The 12,460-nt window shown below is 36.0% G+C and overlaps 1 protein-coding gene across 1 annotated transcript; it reads right to left on the bottom strand.

Annotated features, from left to right (window-relative positions):
- Positions 1-9,261: 9,261 nt before the first annotated feature.
- On the bottom strand, positions 9,262-10,507 carry LOC110698039 (thioredoxin H2-like). Its single transcript, XM_021875446.1, has 3 exons — positions 10,047-10,507; positions 9,778-9,934; positions 9,262-9,678 (listed from the first exon to the last, which is right to left on the bottom strand). Exons 1-2 carry the CDS (start codon positions 10,410-10,412, stop codon positions 9,800-9,802), a joined length of 501 nt encoding a protein of 166 aa, XP_021731138.1. The 5' UTR covers positions 10,413-10,507; the 3' UTR covers positions 9,262-9,678; positions 9,778-9,799.
- Between the last annotated feature and the right edge of the window lie 1,953 nt (positions 10,508-12,460).

The following is a 12,460-nucleotide window of genomic DNA, read 5'->3' as shown; positions in this document are numbered from 1 at the left end:
ATAGGTGGTTTTGGGTTTTATGGGTGGCGGTTTCGAGGCTGGGGTTGTGGCTTTGGATGGTTTAGGGGGTGGGGGGAGGGAGAGGGGGCTGTTTTACGGGAGTGAGGCGGTTTCGTGGGAGGTTTTGAGGCTAGGGTTAGGGATAGGGTGGTTTGGTTGGTTGTGGAGGGAATTAGCCACCGCCAGGGCTGGTGGAGGCTGGTTTTGATTTTTTCTTTAAATTTTATTTTTATTTTTTAGGACCAATTATGACTTGACACGTGTCAAGTGACCTAGAATATTAGGATTTTTTTTTAATTTTATCATTTTAAAATATAATTTAATTAATTTTTAAACTAAAAAATCTTAGGTTAACCGTTTTAATTATAAAAGTTAGCCATAAAACCAAAAAAGGACACTATACTTAATTTTGCAAAACCAGAGTGCCACTTAAGAGAGTTGGAAAAAAGTTTGTCTTCCACGTAGAAAAATTAAAACCTGGAGGCCACCATGTAGAATTTCCCTATTATTATAATAATAATTAATGTTATTATTATGAAAAAGAATTTTTTATTTATATCAGGCGTCGTTACCGGACTACGACGGTGATGGTGTTGATTATAGCCCACATTTTCAGACTAGAGAAGTATTCCGGACCTACGAAGCAGCTCTTGATTAGGCGTGAGAGATTGCCACTCCATTAGGGTTTTTTTGACAAATTTATCATATAAGAAACAGAGAAACGGGCTTCCAATTAATTACATTAAATGTGATCGGGGGGAGAGGAACAAAAGGGAAAATCGGGATCAAGAGAATGCTATACGCAAGAACACGAAGAGCAAGGGTTGTAAATGTACGTTTCAAATCTCAGCTCGATGTTTGAGGGACATGGAAGGATGGATCATTATATCGAAAAAGGGTTTGAAAGGAATGCATAACCATTTGCTCATGGTATATCGAGAGGGTCATCGACAACTTAGTGGTCGTAGTCCAATTACGAAGGCGCTTGTTATTGACATGAGTTCTGCTGCAGCCAAGCCCCATCACTGTGTAGCAGTCGTGAAAGAGTAGTTCCCGAACGAGAACCCTAACAAGAGACATATCTACAATGTGAGAAGTCGTGCTCGGTGAGATGCTTGTGAAGGTCGAGATGTTGCCCACCAGTTTGTTCACTTGGAAAATGAGCAGTTGTCACTTGGATAAATGTCGACCCAGATAACCGTGCTATCACCCACACTTTTTTGGCCCACCCTGAGATGGCCAATATGCTACATACGTATTCTCATGTCATTAGGATGAATTCTAGTGCACGACCAACAGATATAACATGCCATTCTTCGAGCTCATTGGTGTCACGCCTACAAACCAAAACTTTCTGATCGGATGTGCTATATTGAAGAGTGAATCTTATGAAAGCTACAAGTGGGTTTTGGAGATATTAGAGTTGTATATCGGATATGAGGTGGTTCCGAAAGTTTTTATAATTAATTGTGAGTTGGGGTTAATGAAGGCGTTAAAAGGGGTATTTTCAGATTGTGCGCATTACTATACGAGTGGCACATTAACAAGGATGTGTTGGCAAAGGCGTACCTATTATGTGGTAAGGATATGTCGAGGGCTGAGAGATTTCAGAATGGTAGATGGAAAAAAGTAATGAGTTCGACCACTGTTGCTGAATATGAGTTAGAGCTACAAACTATGAAACACACAAGGGGAGTATCGAACACACCACTTGTGAAATACGTTCAGGAGCAACGGTTGGTCCACAATGAGAAATTCGTACGAGTTTGGATGAATTTGATGATGCATTTTGGCAACGTCTAGACATGTAGAGTAGAGAGCCAACATTCTGTGCTTAAACAATGGTTTGACAGTTCTACGGGAGCGTTAGACACTATCTTCCACCGTGTGCATAACAACATTGAGGGTATGATGATTGAGATTCGTCACCAATTAGAGGACTCGAGACGGCGAATGGAGCAAAACGTCATGCCTTTTGCTTTATCTTAACGACTTTATGTCATTTCGAGGTTTTGATATTTTTATAGGAGGAGTTGAGGAGTTAACAGCTTCATCTTAACGTATCCAAGCTATCGCACAACTCTGTCAGGATGGTATGGCTCAATAATGTCTTGATATTGTATCCAGCCCAGGTACGTAGTCCTCTGCCTCGGGACCGATTGAGTTGGAGTCAGAGTATAGGGCCTCTAATTGACCTACAAACAATTACAACAAAACAATGACGAAGCGTTAATAACTAGTAAGTGTGAAAACAAATAATTTTCAATAAATAATTAGCGTCAAATATACCTCACGATCTGTCATCTGATCAAGGCGTCTGCGAATAGAAATTAGACGATGGTAGTCCCTCACTAGTGCCTGTGTGTCCCACATGACGGCCCGAGCATCAGTTGGTGCTATGACTAAATAGCCCTAAATAGGTTGAAATGCGGGAAAATACTCGTAAATACAGGATTGTAGCAACGTCAAAAACCTAACAATCTGTTTGCAATCTATCCGTGAGGCAATGCCTAACTGCCGATACAGATAAACAAGGGTAGCTGAACCCCATGAATAATGAGAAAGCTGAACATCCTCCTTCTTCACCTCTAAGATGCAAGAAGGTGGAATACGACTACCACTCTTATCGGAAAAAGGGTGCTGCCAAGAACTAACATCAAGAAACCCTGCACCTGTGTATCAGCGTCTTCCCTTTCTGCTAAGCACCTCTCAGCTATGGCCTGATATGACACTGCCCCGTTATTCCAAGTGGGTCCCAGCTTGGAAACAAGAGTTGCTGCTCTAACCCCAAAAAGTTTTGAAATTCAACCCTCAAAGACGCAACATCGCTGCGCTCCACAATAGTAGCACCCTCCATATGTAACCTAATTAAGTATGTACTGGACATCATGGAGTATAATAGTTATCTCGTTGAAAGGAAAGTGAATAGTGTTTGTATCCGGCTGCCAGCGCTCTACAAACACCGAAATCAAGGCCCAGTCAATGTAATAATGATGCATGATGTGAACTAGCCTACTCAGACCAGTACTATCTACTCGGCTACGCACATCGTCCGCCATATCTATGTACGTCACTTATAAATCTAGGCACCATTGAGTCTTAGAATGACACCTCAAAATTTGATGATCTCTGGCACCACTCCCCATCCAAATCTGAGTGGCGATGTGACCTGCGTAACTGGGAATGACACTACTGTCCTTGGGACCACCAGACATTTCACCCTGAATAATCCACGTAGTATCATTCGACGCTCGGGCACCACGAGGTCTACGAGTCTTGGAAGCAACAACTCCAATACTTTGAAATCTACCATCAGCACCTCTCCTACAAGTAACCCTAGATGACGCCTGGCCTTGCTCTCTACCTCGCCGATGTCGAACATTTCTCAAACTCCCATCATCACCCATCACAGTCGTAATTTGATCCTCGTGTCACTCCGCCTCCTTCTCCATGTCTTCCCCCTCTCGTCCCTCCTCAAACTCATCTTTAACACACGTTTCAATTCTCGGCTATAGAAACTGATGACCTCTGTCTTCTAGCTGAAGCAGTCACTACATGAGAATTAGTATGTCACTCACCTGACCCATCAATACGATCAAATGTCATTTTGAGCCTACCCAACTATCATAACCAAATTAACTAAATATTTGCAACCAATAATAATAATAATAATAATAATAATAATAATAATAATAATAATTAACAATAATAAAAACAAAAATAATAACAATAAAAATAACAATAATAACAACTTAAATAATCAAATTAACTAATATTTGCAACTACTAATACAACAACTTTTTTTGAAAGAAATAATATTAACAATAATAATCATAATATTAATAATAATTATCACTCAACAATAATAACAATAACTTTAATAATAATAATCTAACCCTAAATCCAACAACAATCACATTACTACTAATAATAATTAATTATAATTATTATAAAATAAAAATAATAATATTTGCAACCAATAATAATACGATCAAATGTCATTTTGTGCCTACCCAACTATCATAACCAAATTAACTAAATATTTGCAACCAATAATAATAATAATAATAATAATAATAATAATAATACTAATAATAATAATAATAATAATAATAATAATAATAATAATAATAATAATTAACAATAATAAAAACAAAAATAATAACAATAAAAACAACAATAATAACAACTTAAATAATCAAATTAACTAATATTTGCAACTACTAATACAATAATTTTTTTTGAAAGAAATAATATTAACAATAATAATCATAATATTAATAATAATTATCACTCAACAATAATAACAATAACTTTAATAATAATAATCTAACCCTAAATCCAACAACAATCACATTACTACTAATAATAATTAATTATAATTATTATAAAATAAAAATAAAATCATAATTATAAAAAAAAAAAAATTTGTTCAAAATTTGCACGGTTTTCTTCATTAAAAAAAACAAAGTTAAAAAAAAAACTTTAAAATATGGTGGCCGGTAACCGGAGGTGAAAACCTATTGCTAGCACCGGTAACTGGAGGTGATAACCGGTGCTGGAAAAAAAACTTTAAAATATGGTGGTTAGTAACAGATGGCAGGTAACCGAGGTGAAAACCGATTGGCAGCACTGGTAACTGGAGGTGATAACCGGTTGCCAGCACCGGTAATCGGACGCCAAAAACAGTAAACCGTCGTAGCTAACTGCAGGTGAAATTCGATTACCGGCCCGGTCAACCGGATTTGGCAGCCGGTTGCCGGTGCTGGCAATTGGTTTTCGCCTCCGGTTATCAGCCAATTATTGCATAAAAAAAACATCGAAATTCAGAAAAAAAAGTCGGAAACTACTTACCTCCTTTTCACCCATTCTGCCGCCGACGCTGCCTGACTTCGCGCCGCCACCATCGCTTGAGATCGCATCGCTGCCGCGGCCTGGTAAACCCCAAATCTGTGCTTATGGAGGTAGTGTGGAAAAAGGTGGGTGGTTGGTGTTTGAGGAGAGAGAAAAAAAAATAAGGGTGAAAAAATAAGGGTAAAAAATGGGTTCGGGTTTAGTATGGGTAAGATTGTCAGTTTACTTGAAATGATGGCGGTAGTGATAAATTTGGATGGTGGTATTTAACACCCCCCTATAAAAAATACAAAAGAGAATCCTTTACATAATAAACAAATGTTTTAAATGGATGCACTTGTAGTTTTCTTAAACTACGTATCCACCCCAACATCCCAAATATTATGGGACGGATGGAGTAATGTATAAAAAACCAAATTTCATCATGAAATATGTTGTTAAATAGGTATTAATATAGTGTTTCATAATATCTACTTTTGAATTTTTTTTACTAATATTTAATTAAATGTATTTAAGGTCAAGTAGTACACAGATATGTGTGCCAAGTTTGATTGTGTCTATTCAAAATTTTAAAATTTGATATCTATACTATATACTACCTTCGGATCATATTATATGCAACTTTTGAGCTCTCACGGAAAGACAAAATTTTACAATAGTTATTTAATGGATTAAAGAGTATGTAACTAAGGGTGGGAGAGGGAATGTAGATAATTAACCACCACCACCACCACCAACAGTCACCCCATTAGGCTACGGTCCATTAGGCTACTACCGTAGCCTAACCGGTAGCCTCATCGGCACCACCTCCACTCACCCTGAACCACCGCAAAACCAAACCTAAACCACCAACACTCACCCTGAATCACCGCAAAACCAACCTCAAACCAACTCCACTCACCCTGATATCTTAAGTAAGGGTATTTGAGTAGTTTTATTAAAAAAGTTTTACTAAAATAGGAAAGAATGGGAAAGTTGCATCTAATGTGAAATTTTCTTTTTTGGCAAAAGTTGCATATAATATGTTCCGAAGGTAGTATTGAAAGACGTTAAACAAGTCTACATACCACGTGGCGTCCTCCTCAATTAATCGAGTATTTATTTTATGTTCTGAAAAATATGAATTGTACAAGATTTTAACCTATAACCTTAAATTTAAAACTAAAGTGATAGCCACTAAGCTATCATCATATCACATATCATTCTTACAAATTTAAATATTGAGATAAGGTCTCATACTATTTTGATTAACACTCAATTATTAAAAAAAAAAAAAAAAAAAAAAAAAAAAAAAAAAAAAAAAGTGACGAAGTCCAACTCCAAACAACTAATGGAAATATAAGTATATTTCCCATAATCAAACATATCGATTGGAAACAAAGGGATGAAAGTATAGTGAAGTATTGCGAATTTTATTTATTTATTTTGACAACGGTCTAAAAAGGAAGCTAACTCCCAACTGATTCGAGACTATAAAGAGAGTATATAAATCTCTTAATCATACTATTACAAGAACTAAAATGGGGATCGGGAATACAAATGTTGTGGACTGCTTGACAAAACAAATGAGGGGGTTGAGAAGACCCATTGCCGGTACTAGCCATAAGATGTTCAAAACTTGTTCCCTTGCGTTTCTTGAGCTTGTAAAAAAAAAAACCTGAAATACCTTTTATCTTTCTTGTTCTTCACCTTTGACCTAATTGACCTTCTATGCTTTCTTGTCCTCGCAGAGAACGTGAAGGTGAAGAGTAGTGGAAAGAACTACACCTACTCGAGCTCAAAAATTATTGGGTCTTCGTCATAATAACCTACTGATTTCAAGTATTGCAATTAAACGGGCAGGGAAGGATTAGTTTCCGTCAATTTTAGTGTCACGGCTTGATTTGTAATATTGTGGGCGTTGAGCTGGGTTGAGGATGTGATAGTGGCCCGGCTTCTCTTATAATGCCTGGTTGAGTCTTTTGGACTTTTTCTATACAAATAATACTTCGCATAATTGTCACATTATCATCTACGGATCTAGTACATTATTCAATGAAGAAAAGACAGGATTCTCATTGTCATATCTTATGTCCAACAGTGACACACATTTCGTTTTACCGTAAATATTCTATTTTAACTTTTGTACTATTTACATATGTATTTTGACGACCTTTGTCTGCGATTTATACAAGATTAAATATTGTCATGTATGTATTTGTTGAAATTCTTTCAATGTATAGTTTCGAATAGTAATTTCTTATAATTTATACTTATTGATAGTTATTAAAGATATTCCAGTTGAAGTCTTGCCTTGACAAATGTGTCTTTTAAAATGAGTCAAAGATTTGGAAGGTATTTTAATGCGGAAAATTTGCCAATTACAACCATTTAAAATTTGTATTTTGCAAATTGCAGTCATTTAAAGAAAAATTGCAGCCAAAAGTACTAATAACTTGTTAATTGCCACCCAAATCAATTTTTTCTTCGATTTGCGTGCTGTATAAATATTTCATAAAGGTTTTAGGGGTCATTTTAGCTCTTAAGGAACCGAATTGAGCTCGAAATTAGTAAAAAAATAACGTAAGTATCTCGTTTAGCGTGTCAAAAAATGTATTGATTTGTGTGCAACTATTTTTTGCAATTGAAACGAGGTAATTATGTTAATTTTTGCCAATTTCGAGCTCAATTTGGTTCCCTAAGAACTAAAATGACCCCTAAAACCTAGACGGAACATTTTTCGGCACGCAAATCGATGAAAAAATTGGATTGGGTGGCAATTTACAATTTATTAGTACTTTTGGGTTGTTATTTGCAATTTTATTTTTAAATGCTTGCAATTTGCAAAATAAAAACCTTAAATGGCTGCAATTTGCAAATTTTCCTTTTAATGCAAATAAAATGATCATTTTGAGACTTGATTTTATCCAAATAGATCAAAGATTAAGGGACGGAGGAAGCAACTAACAATTTAAAATATGAACTTTGCCACGCTCACTTAGCCCTTGAGGATTGAGGCATTTTATTACTTGTATGCTAGTGTTCATTTTGAACAACGATATGTCCATATTCGCATTTCAAATGCATCAATTGTTTTTCAAATATTTCATATTGTGCATATTTAAAAAGTGTGCATAGTTTTATTTATTATTGGGAAATTCTCAATAGTGATCCTCAACTTTTGCTACGCATCAATGGTGACCTCTTTTTTTTTTCAATTATACAAATTAAAATGACCCTAATTAAGAAAATTTTCTCACTTATGACATTATTGAGTGTTATTTAGAAAAAAAAACCTAACTATGGTTAGCTTTGAAAAAAAAAACAATAAACTAAAAAAGAAAAACCACCAACCAGCCTCCACCACCACCCACATCCCCCACTAGACGTAGCCAGAACACCTCCACCCTCACCGCAATCACCGAATCCCCTCTCTGAAACTTAACCTCACAACTCTCTCTCCTCAAACCGAAAATGTTGAATTTGTTAAAGATTGAAGATTAAACTCTGGATTTTCAATTGGTTGAAGATTGAAGATGTTGAATGTCAAATTGCTGCAATTGGAGACTGAAAATGTAATTGTTGGTGGCCAAATTGTTGATTGCAAGTGGATTGGAAGTCAAATAGTGGAGGTAGAGTGGTGGCTGTTGTGCGGTTCGTTGTTTGGTAGTCTTGGTGGTGGAAATCTATGGCTGCCGTTGCGTGTGCTGCAGGAGGTGCGCGATTGGTAGAGATGGTGGTAGATGGCTGGTTCGTGCGGTGGTGTGTAAAGTGGTTATTGCAGGTTGCACCAGGGATAAGGTGGTCGATTGGTGGTTGGGCAGTGAATGTGGTTGCGAGGGGAAGAAGTAGTGTGGCTACGGTAAGTGCGTGGGCTGATGAGGGAGCTGTGGTGTTTTGTGTGGTGGTGCGCGGTTGGTTGGTGGTTTGGGTTTGGCGATCTAGTGGTGGTGACGGTGAGAAGGGAGGAGAGAGATGGAGGGTCATGGGTGGGGATTTGGGAATCTGAATTGTTGGTGGTCAAGGTGGAGTTGGCGCAGCTTCATCGGCGGTCGGAGGATCCTAGGGTAGTGTCACGGAAAAAGAGAGGGTGGTTGGGTAGGTGGGGGAGGCTGGTTTTCGTGGTTGGGTTATTTTTTATTTATTATTTTTTTTAGAAAAAAAAAATATAAATCTAACCAAGTTATATTTAATGAAATAAGGTTATGAGTGAGATGAAATTTTTAACTAAGATCATTTTGTATAATTGAAAAAAGGGAGGTCACCATTGATGCGTAGCAAAAGTTGGGGGTCATCATTGTAAATTTCTCTTTATTAATTTATTGGCTTACCAAAATTCTCTATGTTTTGGATTACATTATATCAGTCTTTTTTTTTTTTCCTTCCTGATTTTATTCTGTTGCAATCTAATGGGCATAAAAAAAAGAATACACATAAATGAACGCTTTGTTATTTAGAAACGCAATTCTCAATTTGAATATGAGGTAATACAGCAGTCCCAAATGTGGGAAATTGAATGAAAAATGTTCCAAAGCTAAATTTGAATATAAGGTACAACTCTAGAAAGTAATCCATAAGGAATCCCTAATATGAATACTTGTAAAATAATACGCTAGCCTAGCTTTCGAAATAGGCCAACCTAACTCATCATTCGAATGATAATTAATTTTTAAAACTCCGTAACAAGTAGTTATAGAACTACTTTAGGTATCAATTCGATCTGTGTTTCTCAATTTTCCTTTGAAGATCTTCCGTCTTTGCACCAGTTACCTTGTCGATCTCTTTTCCATTCTTCATGAACAAGAATGTTGGCATTGTTTGTATTCCATCCTCACACGATACATTCTGTTTACATTCATCCAATAGTTTAAGAAGTCAGCAAAGTGTACAAATAAATAGAGAAAACTTTTTATGTTTACAAGATTAAGCACAAAAAATATGTACAAGTTTGCTAAGAAAAGGGGGTCTAATGTCTTGCTAATAATTCATCCACGTCAATCTTGACCAACTCGACATTGTTGTACTTAGCAGCAAATTCTTTGATAGTCGGCTCCATGGACTGGCAAGGTCCACACCATTTAGCCGTGAAGTATATCACAACCTTAAAACAATGAAGCAAAAAGTTAGTATCTCATGTACACAAAATAGTAATTGTACTCTGCATCCAGATATAGTTGTCACATTGTTATTTCAAATTACGAATATTCACTAACCAGCTTGTTGGAGTGCTTAGAAGCTTGAAGATATTCCTTCCATTTGGTGGATGAGTGGAAAGAAATGATCTCCTTTGACGTGGTGGCTTTTGAAGGTAAAGCAGCACCAGAACCAGAACCGGCAGCAACTGATGAATTATTGGTAGCAGGAAAAGAGGAGTGAGCAAAACTCTTGTTAGAGGACACACTATAATGAGCTGAAGGAACTGCAGCATAAGGAGCATAATGATCAGGTGTCTTCCTGAATTCTGCTAAGTTATTAGACCAGTGATTCGCAGAGTGCCGATTGTTATCAGCAGCAGAAAATGAAACAGGACATGCTACTGCAGTTCTAACAGATCCTCTGTTTTCTCTACAGGAATACATTTCTAGTTCTGTTTTTATAGTCTTTCAATTATTGATCAATAAAAAGACAAATTATAAGTACTAGTAATGTAATAATAGAGTGCTCTATTTTGGTTTGATTTGGGTAAAATGTTGTGCAGATGGGGTTTTTATAGCTGAAATTTTGCAGCATATAGCATACCTTTTTTGCTTTATTAATATTCTTATTCCATATTGTTCTTAAACTTCATATTGTTCCAGTTGTGGTTGTTGCGTGTTTTAAGTTTATTCCCTCGTGTAAAAGACGGGAATACTTCATATTAATCGACAGAAGAAAAGTTAGAAAACTCGTGACATCTAATATGCTCCTAAGTATACATACTTTTAGGCATGACGGCGTTCTAAGGAAAAGAATTTAAAGAAAAAGAGTCGCGAAGATTTAAGCCTATAGGTCTCCTAGGTTCGAGCATATTCATAATTTATTACGACAATCGGTTTTTAGTCATTCTTTCAAAAGTTAAAGCCTATAGGTCTCCTAGGTTCAAGCATCTTCATAATTTATGGATTCATTTTAATTAACCAAATTAATTAAGCAAGATCCTCTTAGTTTTGGATTAGTATGTATAGACATATGTACAAGAAATAAGTCAACACAAAGGGTTAGTTTAATCATGATCAAAGAGTTAGTTTAATCACAAACAAGGTATGCACAAGTGTTGTTTCAATGAATACTACAAGAAGGGGGGAAGGGGGGTTGAATTGTAGTATGACAGATTTGTCAAACTTTTTACGAAAATAAAAACAATTAAGCTTAAGGAACTTAAAATGCAAGAAAAATTTTATGTGGAAAACTCCTTGGCCCTAAACAAGGAGAAAAATCACGACCACAAGGGATTTTAGGAAAAGATTCTTCACTAGAATAGGGCAAACTCTAACTTCAAATTCCTCAACGAACTCAAAGCCCCAAGCAACAAGTCACCCAACTTATTACTCTTCTCTTCTCTTTCTCCTAGCTTCACTCAAAGCTAAAACAAAAATTCACTCAAACTTTCCAATTCCCCAAAATACAATTCGAAAGAATTAACTCTAATATAAGAATATAAGAACACTCTATTTCACTAATGTGGAATTGAACTCTTGACTCGATTAAAGAAAACAAAAGATGAAATCTATTTGAGCAAGGGTGAGTTTTTCCAACTGAAATAACTAGCTATTTTTAAACTGGTTTAGCTTAGGAAAAACGCCTTGTGCCGTTCAGCCTTACTACCACTTCTCTCAACCCACTCAGTAGATCATGTCCTAGAATTAAAGACATGAACTCCTTAATGCGTAAGACCATGACATGGGCTAAGTCATGGAGAGTAGTCCGTAAGTTTAGGAAAACTGAAACAAATTTTATTTTTTCAACATAATTTTTGAATAAAATAAAATAAAATCTTTTTCATATTTTTAAAAGAATAAGAATTGAAACAACCGTTTTCCTAACATTAAGCAACGCATAAAAATGTCTTTTGGAGCAATCCACACAGCTAACTTAGAGTATAAACTTAATTCTCATACTTACATAAATCCTGAAACATAAAAATATTTTAGTCTTCATGTTTCTCTAATGCAGATTCTACTCCGAGGCTTCCGTTCCTTTAGAGGAACTTCTCTTCTCTGGTGAAGTTTTTACTTCGAAGCTTCTGTTCCTTAATAGGAACTTCTCTTCTCAAGGCTCTAACTCTGAAGCGCCAGTTCTCGTGAGGGAACTCTTCTCTTTTGGGTTACTTTGTCCTTTGCCATCTTGTTCCTCATGGAATCTTTGCAAGACAACTCAATTCTCCTAGTCAATGCATCTGATCACACACTTATACAATTAAGCACTTATTAGTCAGTAAATAAGTTAGGATGTGTCATCATCAAAATCATAAGGTCAACAATATTCCCCCTTTTTGATGATGACAAACAAACCAAACTTATTTACAAGGAAACAAAGATAATCCGAAACTAAACTAAAAGAGGAAAAAAAACAGAAACAAACAAAAAAAAACATTAACAAATAAAAACAAACTTTATTTACATATACTTGCTTGTAGAGAATGGGCAGG

Source organism: Chenopodium quinoa, unplaced genomic scaffold (assembly GCF_001683475.1).
Source record: "Chenopodium quinoa cultivar QQ74 unplaced genomic scaffold, ASM168347v1, whole genome shotgun sequence".
NCBI classification, from domain to species: domain Eukaryota; kingdom Viridiplantae; phylum Streptophyta; class Magnoliopsida; order Caryophyllales; family Amaranthaceae; genus Chenopodium; species Chenopodium quinoa.
This window is presented reverse-complemented; position numbering and strand designations above follow the sequence as displayed.